General features: G+C 51.6%; 3 protein-coding genes across 6 annotated transcripts; 2 read left to right on the forward strand and 1 right to left on the reverse strand.

Annotated features, from left to right (window-relative positions):
- Positions 1-2,951: 2,951 nt before the first annotated feature.
- Sema4g (semaphorin 4G) lies at positions 2,952-16,158 on the forward strand. 4 transcript variants are annotated; one of them, XM_047552677.1, is made up of 16 exons: positions 2,952-3,062; positions 6,006-6,506; positions 6,598-6,746; positions 6,993-7,055; positions 9,513-9,611; positions 9,717-9,810; positions 9,953-10,066; positions 10,266-10,435; positions 10,511-10,680; positions 10,965-11,109; positions 11,235-11,457; positions 11,689-11,804; positions 11,927-12,087; positions 12,266-12,327; positions 13,871-14,923; positions 15,051-16,158. In XM_047552677.1, the coding sequence occupies exons 2-15, from the start codon at positions 6,383-6,385 to the stop codon at positions 14,698-14,700; spliced, it is 2,520 nt and encodes an 839-aa protein (XP_047408633.1). In that variant the 5' UTR covers positions 2,952-3,062; positions 6,006-6,382; the 3' UTR covers positions 14,701-14,923; positions 15,051-16,158. The 4 variants fall into 4 exon arrangements, with proteins under 4 accessions (XP_047408633.1, XP_047408636.1, XP_047408634.1 ...); XM_047552680.1 differs by having other exon boundaries at positions 15,055-16,158; XM_047552678.1 differs by having other exon boundaries at positions 2,992-3,394.
- Positions 16,159-17,334: 1,176 nt separating this feature from the next.
- Positions 17,335-18,152, reverse strand: Mrpl43 (mitochondrial ribosomal protein L43). Its single transcript, XM_047552682.1, has 3 exons — positions 17,965-18,152; positions 17,755-17,861; positions 17,335-17,651 (listed from the first exon to the last, which is right to left on the reverse strand). Exons 1-3 carry the CDS (start codon positions 18,093-18,095, stop codon positions 17,410-17,412), a joined length of 480 nt encoding a protein of 159 aa, XP_047408638.1. The 5' UTR covers positions 18,096-18,152; the 3' UTR covers positions 17,335-17,409.
- A 59-nt stretch (positions 18,153-18,211) lies between these two features.
- Positions 18,212-23,699, forward strand: Twnk (twinkle mtDNA helicase). Its single transcript, XM_047552681.1, has 5 exons — positions 18,212-20,113; positions 20,297-20,537; positions 20,782-20,889; positions 21,429-21,570; positions 22,500-23,699. The coding sequence occupies exons 1-5, from the start codon at positions 18,871-18,873 to the stop codon at positions 22,764-22,766; spliced, it is 2,001 nt and encodes a 666-aa protein (XP_047408637.1). The 5' UTR covers positions 18,212-18,870; the 3' UTR covers positions 22,767-23,699.
- Positions 23,700-25,975: the final 2,276 nt, after the last annotated feature.

Consider the following 25,975-nt stretch of genomic DNA (forward strand, 5'->3'; position numbering starts at 1 on the left):
AGTAGCCATACATGGTCACACACACCTGCAATCCCAGCAACTTGGGAGGCTGTCTCAAAAAGGAAAAAAAGGACTGGGAATGTAGCTCAGTGGTAAAGTGCCCCTGGGATCAATCCCTAGTACCAACAACAGAAATAACTGAAGTAACTGCCCAGTGACAGTTTAACAAGTGCCATACTGAAAGTAAGATACTAAAATCATACATTTTGTTCATTTAGAAATGTGGGAGGTTAGCCAGATGTGGTGGCACAGGCCTATGATTCTAGCAACTATGCAGGCTGAGAAGGGATAATAAATTTGAAGCCCGCGATGACAACATAATGAGATCCTGTCTCCAAATTTTTAAAATAAATAGGACTGGGGTATAGCTCAATGATGGAGCACTCCTAGGTTCAATCTCCAGTACCACCACCACCACCACCCCACCCCACCCCACCCCTGCCAAAAAAGTCTTAACTAGTCACAGTGGTGCATGCCTATAATTTCAGCTAGCTGAGAGCCTGAGGCAGGAGGATCTCAAGTTTGAGGCAAGTTAAGTGGTAAAACACCACGCAGTTTAGTCCCCAGTGGCGTGCCAAAAAAAAGTAAAGTTTTGAGTCTGCCACTAGGAACACCTGAAAAGAGGATAGATTACTTCAGTGAAGCTGAGACTCAGAACCTACCACCTTGGAGTGTTTGTCACTCCTGAGGTATGTGAAGTTAGCACTGAATCTATGAGAACTTGGGATCCATGCCACCAGTCTCCTTGGCCCCTGAGTTTACTTTCTCTCCTGTCAGGTACTTTGTGGCTGGCAGTCTTCCTCTCCCACCCCATTGTTCCCTCCAACCCATTAACATAAGGACTACAGATTAATCTTAACCATGTCTTCACTGTCTTCCTCATCTTCCCCATCAGCTCTTTCAGGATGTTCTGTGGTCTTTTCCAAACTACAATCTGACTTTTCCCTTCTATTTCCCTCTAAATAACTTTCTGTTTGATCACATCAAACTCACTGGCCTCTTGCATGCCCCTTCTCCCTATTCTCCCAAAACAAGTCTGTGCACAAATTTGTACACTTCTGCTTTTGCTAGTAATAATTCTCAGGCTTCCTCTGCATCCCCTTTCTCAGACTTTTCCAGTTCGTTTGAGAACTTTCTGTAAACAATGAATTCCAAGGTAAGTTCCTTAACCTCTTAGAGCCTGTTTCCCCTCTATAAAATGGGACTACTAATTCCTCAGGATAAGACACAACAAAAGAAATGAGCCCAGTGCTGTGATGCATACCTGTAATCCCAGCTACCCCAGAAGCTGAGGTAGGAGCATTGCAAATTATAAGTCAGTCTGCAATTTCGTGAGACCATCTTAAAATAAACAATAAAAATGTCTGGGGTTACAGCTCAGTGGTAGAGTGCCCCTGGGTTCAATCCTCAATACAACCAGAAAAAAAAAAAAAAAAAAAAAAAAAAAAATTTAAGCTGGGCACTCAGTAAAGTGTGTATTTTTTAATATGAGTGTTTAAGCCACTCCCCCAACCCGCCACACACACATATCCTGTTTTCATAGTGCTGGTAGACAAGTTTAGAGCTGGGGGTGGAAGTGTGATATGAGTCCTGCTGTTTAGCCGTCTGCAGTCACACTGCACTCCAAACTTTGAGATTTTATAGAATTAAGTACCAAACTCTGAGCTTTGAGGAATCCAGAAAGAAGGATAAAGTGTCTTTCTCAGAGCCCCTTCAGCTAAATGTCACCATGATTCTGTTCAAACTCTTGGACACGTGCAAGAATCAGTTCCAGTGGTCCTTTACTTGGTCCTTCTCTAGGGCCCACACCAATGTTGTCACAGATTTAGTAGGGGAGGGGATTGGTCTGGGTCATGACCAGAGTTCAGGTTTTATTGAGACCATAGGAAGGACCATAGAAAGGAGGCAGGGCCTGCGGTTGCAGGAAAAACATCCTAGTTAAAGGAGTTGGGGAATTGATTCTGAGGGGGGTTTCTGAATTGGTGCCGGAAAGGGATTAAACCTGGCAAGGAAAGAATATTTGATTGCTTGGGAACATGCACTGCAAGTTTTGGAATAAGAATAATGTTCAAGAGAAGCTAGAGGGGAAGGCAGGTGTCTGAGTGACCGCGTCCCTGAGGTGAACCTGAGTTGGAGCTAGGATTCGGTGAGCAAACCTGTGCCAAAGATTGTGGCTTTGCATGCCTGTAATCCCAGCGACTCAGGAGGCTGAGGCAGGAAAATCCCAAATTCAAAGCCAGACTTAGCAATTTAGCTAGGCCCTCGTACTGGGAATGTGGCTTAGTGGTTAAGTGCCCCGGAGTTCAATCCCTGGTACCCACCCCCTCAAAAAAGGTTGTGGTTTATTCAGAAAAGGGCACTTTTCTGTGTGCACTTCAGGTCAAGCTGTCTCTTCATCCCCTCCACCCCCTCAGACCTCAAGCTGAAGTTAGGCAGCGGGAGGCCTTTGAGCTGGAAATTGAGATCCTTGTGTTCAGAGCTGCCCAGACGCCTGATCCCCACCTACTGTAGCATCAACCCCCACCCCGCACTCACCCCATAGTACCCTAGGCTGAGAGCAGGGACACGGGCCGGGGTAGGAGAGAACGCAAGAAGTGAAGTCGAGGTTAGAAACAGGCCAGAGGGCCATCGGAGAGGGAAAACCTCAAAGGACGAAATTTGCTGGTCACCAGCAGTAGGCAAGTGGGAGGGGTCCGAGGGTTAGAGGGAATGGGTGGGCGGGTGCCAAACCTGTGGAGGGAGAACCGGTCAGTGAGGCCCCCACCAGGGGGCGGTGCCCAGGCCGCATGGCCTAGAAGAGAGGGGACGCCAGATGCCCAAGGGCTGTGTGAGCTTTACGCTCAAGTCCTCTCTATTGTGCTAGGGTTGGGGGCGCGAAGGAAGAGAGCAGCGCCCTTCCCCGCGCCCCGCCCGTGGGCCCGCCTCCAGGCCCCTGCCCCACCCCCGGCTCCGCCTCCACCCCCGCCCCGCCTCTGGCCGCGGCCCCTTCCTCCCGCAGCTGGTGCTGTGGGGCCGCGGAGCCGCGCGTCGCTGTCTCTATGGCCCCGGATCCCAGCGCAAAGGTGAGGAAGGCGGAGAGTGCGGGCAGCCCGCGGGGCCAGGCCCGGGCCGGGGGTCGGGGACCGGGCAAAGCCTTCTCCACGTCCATTCCACCCTACGAGCTGGGCCAGGCCTTTCTCACTGCCAAGACCCCCAGTCCTGCATAAAGGCTTTAGAGGGGCACGGGCCTGGCCTCGGGTCGCGCGGGGCGCAGACCGCCGCCGCGGAGTCTGGGACTGGAGCGGGGCGGGGACCCGCGTGGCGAACGGTGTTCCCCTGGATCTGGGTCACGTCTCTCGGCGTCCGGCGCGATCGAAGGAGAGCTTGTCCTCGAGCTGCAGCAATAGAGACTGAGGTTAGATCTGACGAAAGGAGAGAACCGCGGACTGTCCAGGATGGTGGAGGGAGGGGGTGGCAAGGGAGGGACTCCCTCGAGCCAGGAGAGACCGCCACCCTACTAGGCAGAGAGAGATACCGCCTACAGGCAGGTGGACATCTGGGATGAAGGTCGAAAGCCGGCTGATCCTCCATTGATCCTGTTGGTGGGGGGGGTCCCCTTTTCCCAGTTTCCTCCACCTTAGTATCTAATAGTGAGACGGTGATCAGAGTTAAGGGGACAGGCAACCCGAACTGTAGAACTCAGGGCGAAGAGAGGGGTGTTAACTGGAGACCTTGAACCCGCTTAGCCACTGGGGGAGGGGTATGGTATGCTCCGCCTAGTTCATTTAGCCCCGCCCGTCCTCCTTCCCAACAGGTTAAGTGGGGGCTAAGAGCTCCCACTTACTGGTATCCTTAATTCCCCATATCTAGAACTGCAGTACGCATGGGGGTAGAGGACTGCTAAGTTATGTATTTTATTCCATCTCCAGTAAAACTAAGGATCTCCTCCTGCCTGGGTTAGTTTCTCCCTCCCTCCCTTGCAGAGTAGCCTTGACCTATGCACTCATTCCAGGTCAGAAGCCCAGAAGTCTCCCCTCATTACCCCCACACCCGCCATCCCCGCACAGAAACACAACACACACACTTAGAATCTGACCTTAGAATTGGGACTTTGGGGAAGAAAGATACAGTTCTGCTCTGCACCCTACCCCAGTAGAAACTGGTAGCCACCAAGCCTGCAGTGAGAATCAGACCCCTGTTTGCATGTGTTGTTCAAGAATTCTGTGAACACAACATGTGGCTGGCCCTCCCGTGAACATTACTATGCCTGACTCACTATCAATGGGTTTGTGTGCATGTCCCTACACACCTGTGTGCATGAATACAGGACCCTCCTGTTGAATAGGTGTGCAGTCCTTTATATAAGCCTGCATATGTAGGTTTAGAACCCTGATCATCCATCTCTCAGGCTGTGTGACCTGCTGAGTGAATGGGCATATGAATACAACTTTACATGTGAAATATATCACTACACATGGCCATGGCCCTCCATGTGAACATAAGTGTGCACAAACCTCCCTGTGAGTGTGAGCGTGTGAATGACTCTCCTGTGAATGCATGTGCTCACAGCCCTCCCTGTAAATGTGTATGCACACCTGTGCATGTACATCACCTTCCTCCGGGCCCATTTGATTCAGGATGAACCTACATAAATGTGCCGCGTGCCACACTCTGAGTGGTTCCTCTAACCTGGGGTGTGTTCCTTCTGGCCAATCCTAGGGACTGATCCCTCCTGGCCATAGGGCTCCCCGCTTCTGTGCTAAGCAAATAGGAGGCCCCAAAGGTAAACAGGTGTGCCTCCACAGTGAGGGGTGGGGCATGAGCAGCTTGCCTGAAGCCTCCTGCTGCCCCAGCCCCCAAACCAGGAACTAGTGCTCTTTCTGTGGTCCAGGGACCCTCTTTTCTCCCTCTCATATTCCACTCTCCCCCTCCCATGGCAGTGCTGACCTTTAACCCTTGAATAAACCCTCCAAATTCCTGTTATCCCTGGCCAGCTCTTGATTCCTCCCCTCTCTTCAAGGCCAGATAGTTAATATTTGACCTGGAAGAGAGAGGAGAAGCCAGTGGCACCTTCTGACCCTGCTTCTGGGTGTCTGATGAGGTGAGTTGGGCCACCTCCACACCAAGCCCAGCTCAGGAAGCTGAAGGAGCCTCCTCAGAAATCAGGAGTCCTGTAAAAGGGGTCAGGGGAGGCCTGTCCCCCAATCCCGATTGTTGGTTTGAGGGAGGATCCAGGTATGGGAATAATCTCCAAGATGTTCTAGGGGAGATGGCTAAGAACTCAGGGATCCCATCGTCCACCTTCTCCACATTGCTTATGTCTCCATTAACTCACCTTGCACACTACAGTCTCCTGCACAGATGTTACACCTGTGCAGCTAGGGAGACCCATATATTCACACCTAGCTCCTACCCCCTTGTGCCTGTGAGTGCCTGCTAGCAGGTAGGGACATGTGTGGATGCCTAGCCAGAGGGTGCAGTATGGACTCGCATAGGCAGGGCAGAGATGCGCACCCCCTCAGAGAAGAATGCTGAGGAGAAGTGTCTAATTAAAGAGAAATTCCAGAGGGAGCTCTCAGGCCAAGGAAAAGAAAAAACAAAGGGAAAACAGGACAAAATTAACAAAGGCCCATTAAACATCTCTGCTCAGGCCTTCTTGCATAAGGCACCCCCGCAGCAGCAGGGGTAGCAGCTGCCCATTGTTGGAGAAGGAGCATTCTCTCTTGAGAACGAGAGCTTCATTCTCTAGCAGAGCTTCTGACCTGGCCAGAGGAGGGGTATTACCTGGGGTTTGAGTTGAAGGGAGTCCAGGATTATGTAAAGAGGGCAAGTTCCCATGCTAGCCTCCTGCATCAGAACAGAATGGACAGAATCACTGTGAGTTGATTCTGGCCTGGGAGTTCTATGGATGCTGGGCCTCCACCCTTTGGTGTCCCCTGAAATCTGGGTAATGCCATCCATTTTCCACGCACCCACAGATCAGAGATTTTTATCCTGTTTTGGTTTTTTTTCCCCCCCTCCTTCAGAAAACGGACCTCAAAGAACCAGGACTAGCCCTGCTATCAGGGGCAAGGTGACCCATCAGTAACCTACGAACTCTCTATGACTCCACAACTTCCGTTTACCATGAAGTTTGCATTTGATGCAGAAAGGCATGTGATCCATCCTTCCCTCTGACCTCGTAGCTGTGATTCCATGGCCACACAACCCTGTGGCTCCATGACCCCTCCATTCCAGGATCCTCCCTGGCCCCATGACTTCTTGACCCCATGGCCTCATGACCCCTGACCTTCCACGTGACCTTCCTAGACTTTGACCCCTGTGACTGTGTTTCCCATCGCTTCCTGTGGCTCTGGCCTTGGCTACCCTTGGGGGTCTTGTTGGTCTGGGCCTCCCCAGGAAGATGTGGGGGAGGCTTTGGTCCCTCCTCCTGAGCCTCCTCGCAGCAACAGCTGTCCCTGGACCCTCCCTGCGGCGACCTTCCCGAGAACTAGATGCCACCCCACGGATGACCATTTCCTATGAAGGTTAGACCCTCAACCTTCAAAGGCCACAGCAGCCAAGGCTGGGAGCAGGAGGCAGCCCCCAAACTGGGCTCACTGCTTCTGCTCTCCCCAGAGCTCTCCGGGACCCGGCACTTCAAGGGCCAAGCTCAGAACTATTCAACATTGCTGTTGGAGGAGGCCTCTGCAAGGCTGCTGGTGGGAGCTCGAGGCGCCCTGTTCTCTCTCAGTGCCCATGACATAGGAGATGGGGCTCACAAAGAGGTCAGCCCCTGAAACTTGGACCACCCTCAGTGACTACAGCCTTATCCTGCTCCCAGGGACCTCAGTTTCCTGGAACCCTGCCAGATTTCCATAGCCCCCTGGACAGCACTGCCCTTCCCAGCCCAGGTCTCCCTTGCATCCAGTGTTCCTCCTGGAATTCACCCATCCCAATTTTGCCAGCTCCCTTAAACCCTCTGGGTAATGGGTATTGTCAATGCATCTATCCATTCCCTTTACCCCTGCTAGATCCGGTGGGAGGCCTCCCCAGAGATGCAAAGCAAATGTCATCAAAAAGGGAAAAACAACCAGGTATGTGGTGGTCTGCCCTGTCCCCAGCTCCTTTCTTCCTCCTCAATTGGGGATGCCGGGGTTGATAGGGACACAGATGAAGTGTTACAAACTCCCCAGTCAACGGCACAACCACAAAAATACGAGTGCAGCCGCAGTGGCAGACCTTGGGCATGGTCCTTCTAATCTGAATATCTGGTGGACTATTAGCTTATCCTGTCATGGCATCTTAATCCCCTCAGGACTCCCAAATTATAATCATGATAACAAGAATAAGTAATCTTTAGTAAGTGCTCACTTAAGCTATTACCTTCCTCAAGTTCTAAAATAACTCTATGTAGTAGTATTGTCATCCATTTTACAGGTGACAGGAATGAGGTTTTGGTGGGGGACTAGCTCTAGTACCCACTATTCCATGGAGGGGCACTGTGGAAATGTCAGCCCTTTCTGGCTGAAGAACAGGTATCCGCAGGGGACCTGTATCTAACTATGTAACAGAATCTATCTGGAAAGCTTTTATAAAAATACACACTCCAAAGGTTCACTGGCCTGGAGACTCTTGATTCTGGGGTGATATTGGGACAGCTACATTTAAAGAGGCACCTCCAGGAGATTCTATAAAAGGCTGCCTCTTGGTGCAGTGTGGGTAGATAACAGGGTTAGTGAGATAGGTGGAACCCAGGTCATGGAAGGCCATAATGCCCAGCAGAGGCTTTGGATTTTATTTTGTGACAATGGGCACCCTCACAATTTGATACCTTACCTCAGGGCTCTCAAACTTTACATGTGAAATCACCTGGGTATATTACAAATGCAGATGCTAAATCATTAAGTCTGGGAAGGGCCTAGGATTCAGTAGTTCTGACAAGCTCCAAGGTGACACTGAGGCAGTGGTTCCCATACAACACTCTAGGTGGGAAGACTTCAGATAATATTTCTCACATGTTCTGAGGGAGATTAATTTTCAAAAGAGGTGTTTAATGATCAAGTTTGTTTGGAAAGTGCTGCATGCTCAATTCCACAATGCATAACTTTAAGGTTCTAAGATAGGTTTTACCTGTGCTTTCCAAACTTATTTGACCACAGAATTCCTCCCCAGAATTGAAAGCAGTGTGTGTCCTGGGGCAGAGGGGGTTGCTTTTAAAATGTGAACATCTTAGGGAAAGATCACTATAGGAATGTTTATCTGGCCCAGGCACCCAAAAGATTAAAACAGGCTGAATTTAGAGCAGGAAAAGTAGTGGTGAGGTTGGGGTATCCTATGGGTCAAAGGAAAGAGGGCTGGTAGGCGAACAGAGAAGGGATGGATGCCAGGGGCTGCAGCAGGGGAGGGAGTGGGAGAAGAGAGAGAGGCAGACTCAAACCCTGGGCAACAGACAGGAGGAGGAATCATTAACAAGACAAAGAAGTGAAGAGAGTGGTATCTTAGGGCATTTGAAAGACAGAAGGCCAGTGTGGCCAGCATAGAGTGAGTGAGGCAGAGAAGGGGGCAAGGGGCAGGGCCCAGTGATGCAGGGCCAGGGGCTTGTGGGGCTCCTTGTTCAGGACACTGGTGAGCCACTGTGGTGACGTGATCTGGTTTACATTTGTTAAATGTACTTCGGGAACTGGGTTGGAGAGGAGCAGGAATGTGTTGATTGGTGGAAGATCTCTAGAATCCAGACAGTGGTAGTAGCAATCCCCAGTCACGGGCTACCTGGGAGACAGGGGTAAATGGGAGGCTGTTTACAACACATCCCCTTGTACCTTTTCAAATTTCGTATAACATGCAAGCATTCCTTATCCACTGCGCAGTTTTGATAAAAAGTGGCAGAGGGTAGTCTGCTGAAGGGCTGCTGATGTTGTCCAAGGAAGAAATGATGGTAGTGATTTGAACTGGGCAGTGGTGATGAAGGTAAAGTGGACCAAGTTCAAGAGCAATTTAGGGCAAAAAATGAATCATGAAGAGGGACTGAATGCGGGGGCGAGGGAGTGAGAAGATGACTCCTGACTCCTGGCTTCGAGACTGAGAACAGTGAAGGAGGTGGGGAAGACTGGATGAGCAGGTTTAGGAGGGAGGATGTAGGTTAGGGAGATGAGTTTGCTTCCTGACAAGGTGAGTTTGATGTGTCTAAGGGACAGCAGGTGGAGAGAAGGAGACAGGGTGTGGAAGCTCCTGGACTAGGGACATTGCTGAGAAGGAGTTCAGCGGGAGAGAAGCATCTCAGGGTGCTGGGAGCCCTGGAACCTCCTGAACTGGGGTTGGAGGGAGCTGCAGGAGATACAGGAGAAGCTGTGGTGTCAGGTAATCCAAGGGCTGTGTCACAGCAAGTGCCAGGGGATATTTTGTGTTCTGGGCAATGAGAAAGCCCATGAGCATCTTAGAAAGAGCTGTTTGTCCTGTGAGTAGGGGCAAGAGACAGACTCTAAAAGTAGATTAAGAGAGGAGGCCTCTAACTAGGCAGGGGACTCACACCTCTCCCCCACCTCGTCCCACAGACTGAGTGTTACAACCATGTCCGGTTCCTACAGCGGCTCAATGCCACCCACCTTTATGCATGTGGGACTCATGCCTTCCAGCCCCTCTGTGCAGCCATTGTGAGTATGCCTGCCCCCAGCCGAGACTGCAACCTCAGACTGTTCTGACCATGGGCTGCAGCCCCTGCCTGCCCTGCGACTGACTGTTGGCACCTCATTCCCCAGGATGCCGAGGCCTTCACTCTACCAAGCAGCTTCGAGGAGGGGAAGGAGAAGTGTCCTTACGACCCAGCCCGCGGCTTCACAGGCCTCATCATTGGTGAGCAGCTGTTCCTCCCCACTCAGCCCCTCATTCACAAGGATGGCATTTAGAGAGTCTCGTCAACAGGACTTGCCACCTGCATGTGTCATGTGCCCTGTTGTATATGACATGTCTCATGCCTGGCATGTCCCTGCCTCAGATGGAGGCCTCTACACAGCCACACGGTATGAATTCCGGAGCATTCCTGACATCCGCCGGAGCCGCCACCCACATTCTCTGAGAACTGAGGAGGCCCCAATGCACTGGCTCAATGGTTAGGAGGATGAGGCGCAGGATGAAGGGGGGTAGGGGTCTATTTCTTCATTTTTACTCCCTTGGGCAGCTGATCATCCCATCCCCAGGTCCCCAGGTGAGCCTATTCATTCCACTTCTGTGTGGTGTCGAGGGAGGGATGGGGCAGGGGCAGAAGTCCCCAACCTGTCTCAGAAGACACCTAACTGTTCAACCCACAGATGCTGAGTTTGTGTTCTCTGTGCTGGTACGGGAGAGCAAGGCCAGTGCAGTGGGTGACGATGACAAGGTTTACTACTTCTTCACGGAGCGTGCCGCCGAGGAAGGCTCCAGCAGCTTCACTCAGAGCCGCAGCAGCCACCGTGTGGCTCGTGTGGCCCGTGTGTGCAAGGTAGATATGGCTGAAGTAGGGGCAGAGGCTGGACCTCTGACCCTGCTCCCTGACCTCTTTGCTCTACCTCCCCAGGGAGATCTGGGAGGGAAGAAGATCCTGCAGAAGAAGTGGACATCCTTCCTCAAGGCTCGTCTCATATGCCACATTCCACAGTATGAGACACTGCGTGGGGTCTGCAGCCTGGATGCTGACACCTCAGCCCGCACACACTTCTATGCCACTTTCACACTGACCACACAGTGGTAAGTGCAGGGCCAGTGGGGAGGCAAGGACTGGGAACAACGCGGGCTGGAGCAGAGGTCAGTGAGGATGAGGTCCACTGTGGGGAAGACTGGCTGCAAAATGAGAACATCAGGCATCAAGCTAGCCTAGGGCCAGAGGCCACAGAAGCCCACTGACCCATGGAACAGGCCTTAAAGGTCTACAGTCAGGTCTAGACAAGGAAACAGTGGCTCCAGGCTAAACGTGGGTTGGGAGAAGGCTCCACTAGTGTGACTCAGTCTATTCCCCTATGTCCCATTCCTAGGAAGACCTTGGAGGCCTCAGCCATCTGCCGCTATGACCTGGCCGAGGTGCAGGCTGTCTTCGCAGGGCCCTACATGGAATACCAGGATGGTGTCCGGCGCTGGGGTCGCTATGAGGGTGGGGTGCCTGAACCCCGGCCTGGTTCGGTGAGCATTCAGACATAGGACCAGTGCTGAGTAGACAGAGCCCTGGGAGGGGCAGGAAGGTCTGGCCTTATGGGAAGCAGATGGTAAGAGTCCTGAGGTTCACCACCCCCATCCCCCCACCCCAGTGCATCACAGATTCATTGCGCAGCCAAGGCTACAACTCATCCCAAGATTTGCCATCCCTGGTCCTGGACTTCGTGAAGTTGCACCCACTGATGGCTCGTCCTGTGGTACCCACACGTGGACGGCCCCTGCTGCTCAAACGAAATGTGCGCTATACACACCTCACAGGAACACCCGTCACCACACCTTCTGGAGTCATCTATGACCTGCTCTTTCTGGGCACAGGTGCTTCTACCCAAATCCCTGATCCCTGTTAGCTTTGATCACTAATGTTTCTAAACCCAACCATTCCTGCCAAGACTATCCTGGAGCTCCCAGTATCCTAAGGGGCCATTGCTACTGCTGAATCCTTGTTCCTCACCTCATAATTCCTGAGCTATTTCCATCAGGCCTCCTGTGGGCTGCAGAGGGAAGATCACATTGTTTGGGTTTGACTTTCTTCCCTTTCCATGGCAGCTGATGGCTGGATCCATAAGGCCGTTGTCCTGGGCTCTGGGATGCACATTATCGAAGAGACACAAGTGTTCAGGGAGCCCCAGTCTGTGGAGAATCTAGTCATCTCTCCAATGCAGGTACCCCTGATTTCTGACTCTCAATATGTCCTTGCTGAAACAGGGGGAGTGGGGAGGCTGTGTGTATTTCTGTAAATGGGAGTGGGGGGTGTTGCCAACCAGGTGTCCTCTCTGGCTTCCAGCACAGCCTCTACGTGGGGGCCCCAAGTGGAGTCATCCAGCTACCACTGTCCAGCTGCTTCCGCTACCGTTCCTGCTATGACTGCATTCTAGCACGGGACCCCTACTGTGGCTGGGACCCCAGCACCCATGCCTGCGTGGCAGCCACCACCACAGCCAACAGGTTCCAGAGTAGCTGGTGGGGGCAGGGAGGGTCACATGAGGCCCAAGTGGAGGAGGAAGGCCTGCCAGTCACAGGGGATGTGGGAGCTAGTCATTGGTTCATAGCCCTATCAGCCCGTTCAGTGGGGAAAGTAAAGCCCAGTTCCCCTTGTTCATGAACCCTGATCCTTTGTCCCCAGGACAGCACTGATACAGGACATAGAGAGAGGAAACAGAGGCTGTGAGGGCAGCAGGGATACAGGTAGGTGACACTCTTGGATGTGTGTGGGTCTGGTTGCAGAGCCTGTTCTCTTTGCCATTTACTGTCACTGTATGGGCGTGTTTGTATATGAGTGCTGCACTGTGCCTTCAGTGAGGAGTACCCAGCACACAGCCTGGCACAGAATAAGAGCTCAACAGCCCAAACAAATTATAAACGAAGAAACAGGTTCAAGATGTAAATAAAGTGTCAGGCGAGGGACGTAGCTCAGTAATAGAGCACTTGTCTGCACGTATGGGATCCTGTGATGGATCTCCAGCAATGGATAAAAAAAAGTGTCTAGTGTCTTTTCTCTTCTGGAGCTTACAGCCAAGTGGTGGTGGGGGGCAAGCACTCAAATGATCACACCAACAATCAATTACAATTATTAATGATTATAACTATGACAAGGTTCAGAAGGGTAGTGGATATTTCCCCAAGGAAGATCAGGTGATGTATGAAGGAAGAACAAATGTTAATAATCATAGCTAATGTGTACGAGTATTTACTATGTGCCAGGCACTGATGTAAACACATGTCATTATGTACATTTATTCTCACAGCACCCTATGAGAGAGGTGCCATTATTATCCCCTTCAGAGACAACCCTTCAGGCACAAGGAATATGAGTAAACTGATCACAGTTACTCAGCTATCAAACAGCAGGGTCAGAATTTAAACCTAACCCTTAGCATCTGACTCAATTTGTACTTTCGACCATTGTGCTGGGCTGTCTCCCACAACTTAACCAGGTAGGCAGAGGTCCTGGGGTAGGGCAATGACACCTAAGCAGAGGGAACAGCAGGCAGAAGGAGCTCTGCATGTTAGAGCATCCGAAGATGCTGGAGAGGTGGGCCAGTAACATGCTGAGGATTTGGGTCTTTATCTGAAAAGTGACAGGACACTTCTGAAGAGTTATAGGCCAGGGGAGTGGCACGAATCAGATTTGTGTTTCTAAAGGATCACCCAACTACTTCTTAGAGAATGGGTTCGATAGGGAGCTGAGTGGCTTGGCAGTCGTGGAAAGAGAGACGTGAACAGGTCTGAGAGATATTCTGATGAAAGCTGGATACATACAAAGGTGGGGAGGAAAGACAGGCAAGGGAAACTGAGCAGCTGGTGCCACCATTCACCATAATAGCAATTCAAAGCAAGTGGTTTAGTTTGGAAGTGAGGCTTTGGCCTTAGTTAGGTGCCCAAGAGACTTCACGTGGAGATGCCCAATATAGTAGATAGTCAAGTCTGGCACTCAGGAGAGAGGTCTGTGCTGGAAGTAGAGATTAGGAGTCACCGGCAGATGGCACAGACTGAAATCACAGGACAGCATGGGAGCAGAAGAGAAGGGAAATGCGCCCAGGAGCCACATGCATCCTGGGAAGGGCCATGGGAACCTCGGGTGGGAGTGTGAGCACACGGACTTGGTAAGCTGTCACTGATTCTAGACTCTATGCTTAGTACCAGGGTCTCAGCAGTGAGCACTTTGGCTTGCCATTTCCAATGCCCTCCTGGGATAGGTAGGTAATGACTTTTCAACCCCACTTCCCAGGGCCACCACTACCACTGAAGACCCGTTCTGTGCTCCGGGGTGATGATGTCCTTCTGCCTTGTGACCAGCCATCCAACCTGGCCCGGGCTTTGTGGCTACTCAATGGGAGCAAAGGCCTAAGTGATGGGCAGGATGGCTACCGTGTGGGCGTGGATGGGCTGCTAGTGACAGACACACAGCCTGAGCACAGTGGCAACTATGGCTGCTATGCTGAGGAGAATGGCCTCCGTACCTTACTGGCTTCCTACAGCCTCACAGTCCGGCCCACCACTCCTGCCCCAGCTCCACAAGCCCCTGCCACGCCTGGGGCACAGCTGGCACCTAACGTGAGGCTGCTCTATGTGCTAGCCATTGCTGCACTTGGTGGCCTCTGCCTCATCCTGGCCTCCTCCCTCCTCTATGTAGCTTGTCTGCGGGGAGGCAGACGAGGACGAAGACGGAAATACTCACTGGGTCGGGCTGGCCGGGTAGGGGGCTCTGCTGTGCAGCTGCAGACAGTCTCAGGCCAGTGTCCTGGAGAGGAAGATGAGGGTGATGATGGGGAGGAGCCTGAGGGACTGGAGAGCAGCTGCCTCCAGATCATCCCTGGGGAGGGTGCCCCAGCCCCACCACCCCCACCACCTCCACCACCACCGGCTGAGCTGACCAATGGGCTGGTGGCACTACCGAGCCGGCTGCGGAGGATGAATGGCAACAGCTATGTGCTCCTGAGGCAGAGCAACAATGGAGTACCAGCAGGGCCCTGCTCCTTCGCTGAGGAACTCAGCCGCATCCTGGAGAAGAGGAAGCACACGCAGCTCGTAGAGCAGCTAGATGAGAGCTCTGTCTGAGCCCAGCCTCCCCTAACAAATTCTCTTCCAAGCCAGCCTGTGTACCCCAGGCTGGGCTGCTGCCTTCCCAACATAGCCACCCTCCTTCACACCCCCACTCCATGCCCTCCTCCCAACTTTTTGATGTCTCTGTAGGGCTGGCCAGTCAGGCCCAGCCAAAGCCCCTTTCTCAGTCTCCAAGACCTATGTATGAGCAGCCCAGGCCCACCGGTGCTCCTCAGAGGTAGGTGCTCCCTGGGGACCATTTGCTCTGCTGATCCAGACACAGTTCCTGTTTCTTAACCTAAATGCTTGGGAGGAGGACTCCATTCTCCTCTTCCATTATCTGCTCAACCTTTCCTTTCTCCCAGGTAGGGCTCTGCAGATCCAGATGACCTCAATGTCACCACCCTCTGCACCGCCCTGTGTTCTGGATCATCCTGAAGCCAAATAAGACCTCTGCTAGCCACCTGAGCCCTGCATACATTCACATGTGCACATGGAAGAATGTTCATCAGCTGGGCTGCAGTGTCCCACCCCACCCTCTCCTGCTGCATTCTTGGTTTTCATCCCTTCTGGATTTGGGGTACCCTCCCAATTGTCACATCCCTATCTAGTTGTCTGCTGCAGTCCCAGCCCCAGCCCCATGTGTTGACCCCTTTGGCAAGAGCTTGGGATCAGGCCAGCCTGGGAGGTAAGACTGCATCATTCCCCTCTTCTGCCTTCCTGTGCAGCCCTTGTGAGTCAGCTCCCCCCACCCCTTGGTCACAAGGAAGAGCAACAGAGCTCTTTCCCTGTGCATATGTGGAAACACACCCACCACACATGTGCTTACATTTCCATCCACATGCACCTCTGAGCCTCCCCTTGCTGCCTTGGACCTGTGTCTGGCAGGTTTGGTCCGTGGACATTTCAAAGGGAGATCCCCCTCCCATTTAGCTGTCTTTGCAGACCCTTCCCTGGGACGAGTGACCAACACTGCACTCAATGAGCCAGCCTCCCTTTTGGGGACCAAGCATTTGCTCCCCTTAGGCCACAGCAGGGGGAGAAGAGGACTGATGTCTCACCTGGCACACAAAGCCCGTTCTTGGAACTATGCAAAGGGCAGAGGCTGGGAGTTTGGATGCTTGGCTCCCACCCCTGTCCTACCTCACCGGGGCACTTTCAGAGTCCAGGGGCCTCTGAAGTCTTCAGGCCCATATGGGACAATCAATCCTGACTGAGCTCCCCCATTCCCATTGGGTGAGGATGACTGTTATTTTTGTAGCTGAGAACGTGGAATCCCACGGGTTTTTACTGCCCTTCACCCAACCTCTCCCACTCCCCCACCCCACAATGAATGTATTTATTGTGAGAACGGCTGCAGTTCTTTAGGAATGCCCCCACTCATCCCCCGGTGGGTGGAATAGGCATGTGAGAGTGGGGAGCCTGGGCTCAGCTCCTCCCCCAATGTTGGTTAATAAATATCCTCTTTCCCCACATCTGTGAGTAGTCTGGTTGGTCTAAATTAGCTCACCCTAATCATCAGGGTACAGACTGAGCCTATAGAGAAGGTGCTACAGTGATTTTTGCATTCAGGCTTGGCTTTGCTCCCCATTCAACTATTTGCTGAGGAAAACTGGGATCCTCAGCTTCCATCCAGGCTACGCTGGGGGGGCACACAGGCCCTTTTATTAAGGCTCACATTATTCATTAATTGTGGTGATAAGGTCATAACAAAGGAGAAAATTACAACAGTTCAAAAATTCACACAAAGGTATCCTGATGTTTACTTCCTGTACGTGTCACCATGCCTGGCTCCTTGTCTTCTTGTTTATTTGGGGTTTTGGGGATTGAACCCAGAGACATTTTACTACTGAGCTACATTCCCAGCTTTTTATTTTTGAGACAGTGCCTAACTAAGTTGCTTAGGGCCTCACTAAGTCCTGAGGCTGGCCTCGAACTTCTGATCCTCCAGCCTCAGCCTCCCCAGCCACTGGATTACAGGCATGCATCACCACACCCAGCTTCCCTGCCTTTTGAAAACTAAGCTTAGGAGATGTTCCCTATTTATCAGTCTTCCTGTTCTTGTAAGCAGCTTTCCAGTACCTCCCACCCACTGGTTCAACAGAAGATGTGGATTCATAGCTGCACAAATCAGGGTCTTGAGGGTGGGGATGCAACTGGGACAAGGGAAATCTTGTTACCAGGAACTCCCTCCAGGAGTCAGGCCTAGATTAATCACAGTGCCTTTGATTCTAATGACACAGAGCTATACGTTCTGCTTCTGGTTTTAGGATAATGAAATCTCCAGTTTATGCTTTAACAATGCACATATTTTGAAGTAAGAACTCAAGTGTGATGTTTAGTAAGTTTAATGACCTCAGTTTTCTAATCTGTACACAAAAACATGGATAGACAGTGCCTTGCCCAATGTCCAGCCCTGGAGAGGAGCTCTCTAGATTAAAGGTTGTGGCAATAGGACATCAGGGATTCTTCAGAAGCCAGCTGTGAAACCCTTTATAGGGTTTGAGATTACCATAATCAATTTGGATTTCAGAAAACAAAGACCCTGTATAATACTTGAAAGCTCTATCATCTCAGGTCTCAGGGATGCCAACTGGATTAGAATTAGGGACTAATTTAGAATCACAAGGTCACTGATCCCTAACAATGTGGAAGAAAGAGGAAGAACCACTTTTATTGGGGCAACAGTCTCAAGTCTAGGGTTGGAGTTGGTGGGGCAACTCTTCACTGTGTTTGCACCTGGGCTGGGACAGGATCCTGGAGCTCCCGGGGTCGCAGTCCCAGGAAGGTTGTCGGTTTGTTGGTGAAGGGGTGCCACTGGCCCTGGATGCTAGGATTGTCGGTGTGGAAGGGCTTGCGGATGCGAATCACGTCCAAGCCCGACTGGTCTGCCAGCTTCTGCACCAGAATCGTGATCTCTTCGACAGATTTGCAGTGGATGCTTTCCTCTCGCACAGCTCCGTTAACTGGCAGGGTGGAAATAGAAGCAGACAGGTCAGGGGTCGGGCATGGGGAGGCTAGAGAGCCGAGCCCGGATCCACCATCCAGCCCCAACCCGGCGCCACTCACGGTATTCTGCCACTACTCTGGGCACGCAGCACCGCCGCGAGTTCACATATACGACGACCCCGGGGTTCCGTCTGGCGAAGTCGGTCACCTCGCGTTCCACGAACTCCCTGAGACCCGGGAAGAGTGAGCACGGTGACCCCTGACCCGGGGCGACGTCTGCGGGGAATCGTTACTCCTTCCCCCCACCTCCGTGCGCTTTCCCGCACTCACCGGGCGCCGCGGGACGACTGCGCGTCGCGGCTGAGGCTGAAGCTGAGACGCTGTAGCTGCTGTACGTAGCGACCCAGTCCGTTGTGGAGGACACTGGTCAGGAAGCGACTCGGAGTCCCGCGCGCAGTCATACCTACAGCTTGGGGGCAGTGGAGCCCAGGAGCGGGGGGAGGGGCGGGACGGAGGACGAGCTTCCGGTTCCGGAGACGTTCGAGCTCCAGAGTTTTGCTTCCGAGGTTACCGCGAGTGGCGCGTGCAAACGACTCACATTGTGGGCAGAAGTGGAACGATCAGGGTGGTGACGCTCGAGCAGGGACCCGAGCCGTGGACCTCCTAGAAACAGCGGAGGAAGGACATGGGGAGAAGACACAGGGAGAGAGGAGAGGGGCGCCTTCTTCTGGGTTCAGACTGGCAGGAGTCGTAGAGTAGCGTCCTAGCCGTGTGGAGGGTCCCAGTGAAGGGGAAGGAGCGGCGAAGGGGGTCTCCACTGGAGTCCTAAAATAGAGGTTCCACAAAAAGGATGCAGAAGACTGTGACTGTAGAGATGAGCACTACGAGAAGAGTATGTGGAGGGGTGGTAGAGGTGAGAAAATGATACAGATACTAGCGACAAGGACTGTGTAGAGGGTCACAGGAGTGAGAGAAACCGTAAAGGACCCTTGAGATAAGGGAGGCTTATAGAGGGACACCGATGTGAAAGGGTCACGTGGATGGGCAGAGATGTGAAGTAGCAATGTAAAAAGGCTGAGGAAGATTCAGGGGGATGTTTATGACAAGTTTTAGGGGAGACAAGCCAGCTAAAGTGAACTCTGTGGAGTGCTCCCTAGGGTTTGACCCTAGGGAAATGAAGGCACCCAAACCAGGCATTTAGGGCTTTTCAAGTGGTGACTTCCTACTCCACTAAGAATGTGGGTCCTCCTACGGGGAGCATACCCCCTGCGGATCTTGCTGCCCCTGCGTGGAGAGTGGATGGGTCGGAGGGGTCTGCCCAGAAGCTTGGTCCCAGGCTCTTCTCGTCGCAGGTACAGGAAGGAAGCTCTTCCAGCCTTGGAGGTACCAGTGTTGCCTCTAACTACAACTGAAATTCGGCAGTATTTGCGGGCACATGGAATCCCTTTCCAAGATGGCTACAGTTGCCTTCGAGCACCAAGCCCTTTTGTGGGGTCCTCAGACCTCAAGAATCAGACTGGTGCTGCCACTTCCTTCAGTCTCTTCATTGACAAGACCACAGGCCGCTTTCTCTGCATGACCAGCTTAGCAGAGGGGAGCTGGGAAGACCTCCAGGCCAGTGTGGAGGGACGAGGGGATGGGGCCAGAGAGGGGGCCCTGCTTACTGAGGCCCCAGAAGCTAAAGACATGGAGGAGGTCCGGAGGATCTGGGACAGAGCAATACCTCTCTGGGAGTTGCCTGACCCAGAGGAAGCCCAGTTGGCTCGTGTGATGTTTGGCCTTACCAAAGTGACAGATGACACACTCAGGCGTTTCAGTGTTCGATATCTGCGACCTGCTCGAAGCCTGGTCTTCCCTTGGTTTTCCCCTCGGGATTTAGGATTACGAGGCCTGAAGCTACTAGGGGCTGAAGGCCAGGGAGACGGAGTACACTACATGGAGACCACAATTCCCCGGCCTGGTGCCTACCACAACCTGTTTGGATTACCACTGATCAGCCGTCGAGATGTTGAGGTGGTCCTGACCAGTCGTGAGCTGGACAGCCTGGCCTTGAACCAGTCTACGGGGCTGCCCACCCTTGCCCTCCCCCGAGGAACTGTCTGCTTACCCCCTGCCTTACTCCCTTACCTTGAACAGTTCCGACGGATTGTGTTTTGGCTAGGGGATGACCTTCGGTCCTGGGAAGCTGCCAAGTTGTTTGCCCGAAAACTGAACCCCAAGAGATGCTCTTTGGTGCGTCCTGGAGAACAACAGCCCCGTCCCCTTGAGGCCATGAACCAAGGCTTAAATCTTTCTCGTATTCTTCGTACTGCCCTGCCTGCCTGGCACAAATCTATTGTGTCCTTCCGGCAGCTTCGAGAAGAGGTGCTAGGAGAACTGTCAAATGTGGAGCAAGCAGCTGGTGTCCGCTGGAGCCGCTTTCCAGACCTCAATCGTCTCCTGAAGGGGCACCGGAAAGGCGAGCTAACAGTCTTCACAGGTGACCCTCTGGGAAATCCTGCTTTGGTTAAAGGGACAGAAAATCAGGTGACAACAGTATGTAGGTTTAGGCCACTGAAATATTAAGGAGGCTTTCCCTCCCAGCTTTGTAGCTCTGACCAGTGTTTTGATTCAAGGGTTGGACTTTTCTTCTCACCCAGGACTGTGTTCATCCCCCCTACAGGGCCAACAGGCAGTGGAAAGACCACATTCATCAGTGAGTATGCCCTGGATTTGTGTACCCAGGGGGTGAACACACTATGGGGTAGCTTTGAGATCAGCAATGTGAGACTAGCCCGGGTCATGCTGACCCAGTTTGCCGTGGGGCGGCTGGAAGAACAACTGGACAAATATGAAGAGTGGGCTGACCGCTTTGAGGACCTGCCCCTCTATTTCATGACTTTCCACGGGCAGCAGAGCATCAGGTGAGATCCTCAGAGTTCAGACACTTTGCTTTTCCAGACAAATCCCAGCACTTTGCACCTTTGGTTCCCTTTCCAACTCCAGTGGGAACTCCTTCCAGGTCTCCTTAGACAGGTTTGGGGTTTTCAAAGAATGGGAGGGAAGAACAGATTGCCTGCAGAATTTCAGGATGCTGGCTCTTCTGCCTGGGTTGTCTGGAGCTGTTTGTGATTGACTCTTGAGTTCATTGCCTCCTCTTCTTCCCAGGTCTGTAATAGACACAATGCAACATGCAGTCTACGTCTATGATGTTTGTCATGTGGTCATTGACAACTTGCAGTTCATGATGGGTCACGAGCAGCTGTCTACAGACAGGTGATGTCTTCTTGTCTAACTTGAACACATGTCTTCTGAGGCAGCTGGCCTCTAGGTACATACGCTGTACTCTCTTGTTTTCTGAGAGGTGTACAGGTACCTACCACCCTGTATGTATTATTTAGAGGCAGGGGGTGTGGCAGCAGGAAGTATGGATGAGGGGCTGATTGTGAGTCCTTGGGTAGAGGGAGGTGGAAAGTAAAGTTGGATTGCTTTGTGGGGAGATATATGTGTTTGTTCTTGAGCTGGGCACAGTGGCTCATGCCTATAATCCCAGTTCCTCAGGAGGCTGAGGCAGGAAGATCACAAATTCAAAGCCAGTCTCAGTAACTTAGCAAGGCGCTAAGCCACTTAGTGAGAACCTGTCTCAAAATAAAAAACAAGAAGGACTGGGAATGTGGCTCAGTGGTAAGTGCCTGGATTCAATACCCTTTATACTGCCTGGGTTCAATACCCATTACCAAAAAAAAAAAAAAAAAGACTATGTTTTTGCCTTTCTGACTGTCCAGTTACCTCTTTGTTTTGTTGGGTGGGAACAGGATCGCAGCTCAAGACTACATCGTTGGGGCCTTTCGGAAGTTTGCAACAGACAATAACTGCCATGTGACACTGGTCATTCACCCCCGGAAGGAGGATGATGACAAGGAACTGCAGACAGCATCCATTTTTGGCTCAGCCAAAGTGAGTGTGCTTTAAAGGGACTCAGGCTTTAGAGAGTACAGGGGACAGATGTGACCAGAGACAGGTCTCAGTCAGCCTTAGATCATCTTGACTCTAGTGGGAGAGGCAAGAGGCAATATCTCTAGGACCATGACATGAGGAATACATGCACCAGGAATACAAAGGCTAGTAATAGTTGGTTCTTTGCCCTTCTGGAGCTCACATCCTCTAGGAGGGGAGCAGTGAGATAGTGATTATGGCTCAGTGTGATGAGAGCTGTGATAGGCAGCATAGGTACTTAGGGAACAAAGAGGAGAGATCTGAGTTAGCCTGGACATCTGGGGAGACTTCCCAGAGGCAGTGTCAACAATCATTGGGCTGTAGTTTGGCAGACAGTAGGTGTTAGATAATCAAGTACATGGGAATGCCTTCTGAACATTAGGACCAGCCCAATCCTAAAGCTTCCAGTGGTACACTGGGTGCCTATTACATGCCAGGCCTGGGCTAGGCACAGGAAATTCAGGGTAAGGAGTACAAACTCTGTGCCATAACGGAATAGACATGGGGCTGAGATAGAGAATAATGCAACAGAAGTGAAGAAATGGTGATATTTTCTTCAGGAGATCAAGCATGGTCTTACTGAAGTGTGATGTTTAGATTAAGACCTATTGATGAAAAGCTGGGTTGAGTAGGGTGGCCCGCTGGGGAGGAGCGGTATTGCAAGTCAAGGGAGCAGCACAGACAAAGTCTGAGACAGTAGCAAGCTTGTGATGAGTGAACTCGGAGACTTAAGTGGTCCCAACATCACTTATTCAAAGAGCTTTAGTGATGGGGGAGTACTTTTCCTTTTCCAATTCTTATCACTCCTCACTGCACCTTTAGTCTTCCTTTCTGTTTCACTCATATGTCTTCTTATTCCTATCTTCTTCTTTCTGCCCCCTATCTCCTAGGCAAGCCAAGAAGCAGACAACGTTCTGATCCTGCAGGACAGGAAACTGGTAACTGGGCCAGGGAAACGCTATCTGCAGGTTTCCAAGAACCGCTTTGATGGAGATGTGGGTGTCTTTCCACTTGAGTTCAACAAGAACTCTCTCACCTTCTCCATCCCTCCAAAGAGCAAAGCCCGACTCAAGAAGATCAAGGATGACAATGGACTAGTGGCCAAAAAGCCCTCTTCTGGCAAAAAAGGGGCTATGCCCCAAAACTCTGAGACTTAACTCAGGCCAGGACCCCAGACCCTATCAGTCAGACACCTCTAAGCCTTCAAGTGAAGGCAAAGCAGAGCAGTCACTGAAATGAGCCTGATGGGACAGGCTGGGCCATAGATGCTTTCTTGGCCTTCTGCTACAACTTCTCTGTCCTGTAGTCCTGAGCTGTGGGCCCTTCTCAACCTAGGGCAGGATTTCCTAGTGAGGAAATTCAATTTAGTGGCTATTTCCAAGAACTACTATGTGCTTGGCTTTTTTCACAGTCCTGAATAGCACTGAAAAGAAAAATAAGGTCTGGTTCCACAGATCCAGTGTTCTAGTTGAAAAAACAAGACAAGCAATGAACAAATAAACAAAATGTTTTAGTTAGTAAAAATACTATAAAGAAAATAGTAATGCGATAGAGTGCTAATAGGCTAGCATAGATGAAAATGGTCTAGAAAGGTCAGCAGAGTGCATGTGAGCTGGGGCCTTAAGAACTAGAAGTAGTGGATCATTTGAGCATCTAGGGAGAGAGATCCAGGTAGAGAGAAAAGCTGAGATGGGAATGAGCAAGTCAAATTCAAGGTAGTGAGGTCATACCCCCTGAAAATAGAGTAGGGACTTCTTCCTGAAACTGCATCCTTTAGGCTTTTGGAGCCAAAGGGTGACATGATGAGTATCAAGTCCCCCTGTTCCCTGCTTTGTAGAGCCAGGCACGAGGTGGCACCTGCTAAAATCGATACTAGGTACTTAGCTCTGTAATTATCAGTGCCTCAGATTGAGATGGGAGCTTCCTCCTGCTTGATTGCTTGGCCATGGAACCGCGATAGGAAGCTATGAGCCCAGAGTGCCTGCCTCCTGGACACCGTTTCCATTATGTGTTACTTTAGACAGACAGCTGGAGTTAGGACTTTTTATAGAGACTTTTCCAGTTTTCGTGAAAAAAATTATTTTCCATTACCTTTGTTTCTGTGCTTTTTTCCTCTTTGTCCACCAGGTGTCTCCCCAGTCTGTAACTGGACTTTGCTCTCTGAATTGGGAGTGGATGGATCTCCTCCCCCACTAAGAGCTTTTGAGCTGTGGGCTCCCAAGGAAGCAGGGGCATTAAAGGGCCTTCACATCCACCTCCCCTTTATACCTCTTCTTGGCCTAGGAGAGAAAGGGTACTGTGTTAACTTCCCAGAGGATCTCTATGAGATTCTTGGCAGAGGTGTGGGTTGGTGGGCCACATGCCCAGGCCCTATCTGACCAGCTGTCCCTCTTCCCTCCTGATGTGAGCCACTCATCTCTGAATATGGATTCAAGACTCAGCATATTCTAATCTCTACCCACTCCCCCATCCATTCCCCTCCTCCTGTACCCTCTCCCATATTTCTCTGAGGTTAACATGTGCCAAAAACTCCTGGGGGCTTTTTAAAAACACAGAACCCCTGCACACATTCCGAAGTTTGAGGAGGGTACGGAAGTCCTCAATTTAACAAACTCTGCAAGAGACTGTAAAATAGATGATCCACAGACCCTCTCACAAGTATTCCTAAATGATGCTACTTTGTCGGCTCACTTCCTCTGGTCTTCTGAAGTCCCAATTTCCCTTTCAGTTTGCCTAAAAAAGTGGTGAGAATACAAGATGTTTGAAGGAGGGTGCTGGGAAGAATCCTTTATTATGGGTAGAGAGAAGGTTTTTGCTCCCTGGAAGTAGAGCTTCCTTTTCAAGGTCTCCCAGTCAACCCAAGAGGGGTTTCTGGGACCTTGTAGAAAGATATGAGAACTATGGCCACAAATATCTCCAAAAATAGACCTTGGAGCAAAGCTGCTGCTGAGCTGTTCTCTGTGGGGAAGATCCTGGGGATGGGAGTATTTCCTCCAGGGCTTGCTTTCTTGGGGGTCTCTCCCAGACTGGCTGGAGCCGGGCCTCCCTAATCCTGCTATAATCATTCCCAGCCGTTGGCTGGTCTAGGCCTCATCCAGGGTCTGTAACATTGAATGTCAGCCATGCTTTCCAGATGTACAGTACCAGATCAGTCCTACCTACAAGGACATGAATTCCACATTTTAGTCTTCCAAGAATGTCTGATGTGTTCCAGTAGGGGTTTCCAGTAGGGGACCTTTGAGAGGACCCTGTGAATTGGGATAGAGGGATAGATACACACTTGTCTGTTTGTCTTGCCCCACCCTCCTAGCAGACACCCCCACACAGTGCAAACCAGAATGATGAGGGGGAGGGGAAGCTAACACAGTGTAACCCCCACCCTCTATACAAACATTCCCCTCCATAACTGCCTTAAACTCCCCCACATTAAGATCTACATACTCCCCACAGTATGTTCATAAGTCCCTTGAGCCTAGAAAACAGTGTTGGGGAGATGGATCCCTAGGTCTGTATAAGGTCCCTGGGAGCTATTGTCCATGTTCTCAACTAAAATGGCTCAAAGCAAATTTTCTGGGATAAGGCTGGTAATCTGCCAGTGTTCCACTAGTTAACAATTTCTCTGAGAGCTCAGGAAGGGCCTGTCTTCAGATTGACAGTGTCCATGTGTCACATGTGGCTGTGAGGAGCAGCTTCCATACTGTGGATGGGTTTGTGAAGAGACTAAACTCACGCTAAGGCCGACAGCTCCAGTACTCTGGCTGCAAACATGGCCTAGATACCTGTAGACTGAGCCTTTCCACAGGCTGCCTGGAGTACAGGGGTGGGGGGGAGGGAGCCCTTGGTACCTCCCTGCAATACAGGCCAACTTCCTGTTTGTGCCTGTGGGTGGGACTTTATGAGTCTAAGGGAAACCTAGCCAGGCCCTGTGGGGGGGCCAGGACTGGCAGCTGGCTCACCTGGGCAGACACCTACCCCAGAGAAAGGGGTGGGCTGGTTCTGCTTGGGCAGCCCCAACCCAAGGTGTGTGTGTGTGTTGCCAGGAGGTGGGGGGGAGCTGTTTTGGTGAAATACAAGCCTTCTGTGTCTACTTTCTAGGGGTTATCCTTCTTTGTGGGAAGTGGGTTGAGAGTGGACCCGGCCGGGCTCTCAACCGAGCAGGGGAGGGTTGCAGAGTCAAGCCCTATACCCTTATTTCGGGTAGCCAGGTAATTTAGCTCTGGATCACGTGCTACTCGTCCCTTCCCCAAGTGGAAAGCTATGAAGTCAGGCCACAGGGGCAGCCTCAGGTCACTATGGAGGTCCTGTTGGGTTGAGTATTGGGTGGGTTGTTGAGGGAGTGTGGGGCAGACCACTCCCCTCCCCGGGT

This window comes from Sciurus carolinensis, chromosome 5, assembly GCF_902686445.1.
Source record: "Sciurus carolinensis chromosome 5, mSciCar1.2, whole genome shotgun sequence".
Lineage (NCBI taxonomy): Eukaryota > Metazoa > Chordata > Mammalia > Rodentia > Sciuridae > Sciurus > Sciurus carolinensis.

Coding starts and splice junctions, on each gene's coding strand:
- Sema4g (XM_047552677.1), top strand. CDS start 6,383: ATGTGGGGGAGGCTTTGGTCCCTCCTCCTGAGCCTCCTCGCAGCAACA. Junction 6,747..6,992: donor GAGATGGGGCTCACAAAGAG/GTCAGCCCCTGA, acceptor TACCCCTGCTAG/ATCCGGTGGGAGGCCTCCCC. Junction 10,681..10,964: donor TTCACACTGACCACACAGTG/GTAAGTGCAGGG, acceptor TCCCATTCCTAG/GAAGACCTTGGAGGCCTCAG.
- Mrpl43 (XM_047552682.1), bottom strand. CDS start 18,095: ATGACTGCGCGCGGGACTCCGAGTCGCTTCCTGACCAGTGTCCTCCAC. Junction 17,862..17,964: donor CAGTCGTCCCGCGGCGCCCG/GTGAGTGCGGGA, acceptor CCCGGGTCTCAG/GGAGTTCGTGGAACGCGAGG. Junction 17,652..17,754: donor CAGAGTAGTGGCAGAATACC/GTGAGTGGCGCC, acceptor CCACCCTGCCAG/TTAACGGAGCTGTGCGAGAG.
- Twnk (XM_047552681.1), top strand. CDS start 18,871: ATGTGGGTCCTCCTACGGGGAGCATACCCCCTGCGGATCTTGCTGCCC. Junction 20,538..20,781: donor CACGGGCAGCAGAGCATCAG/GTGAGATCCTCA, acceptor TCTTCTTCCCAG/GTCTGTAATAGACACAATGC. Junction 21,571..22,499: donor CCATTTTTGGCTCAGCCAAA/GTGAGTGTGCTT, acceptor CCTATCTCCTAG/GCAAGCCAAGAAGCAGACAA.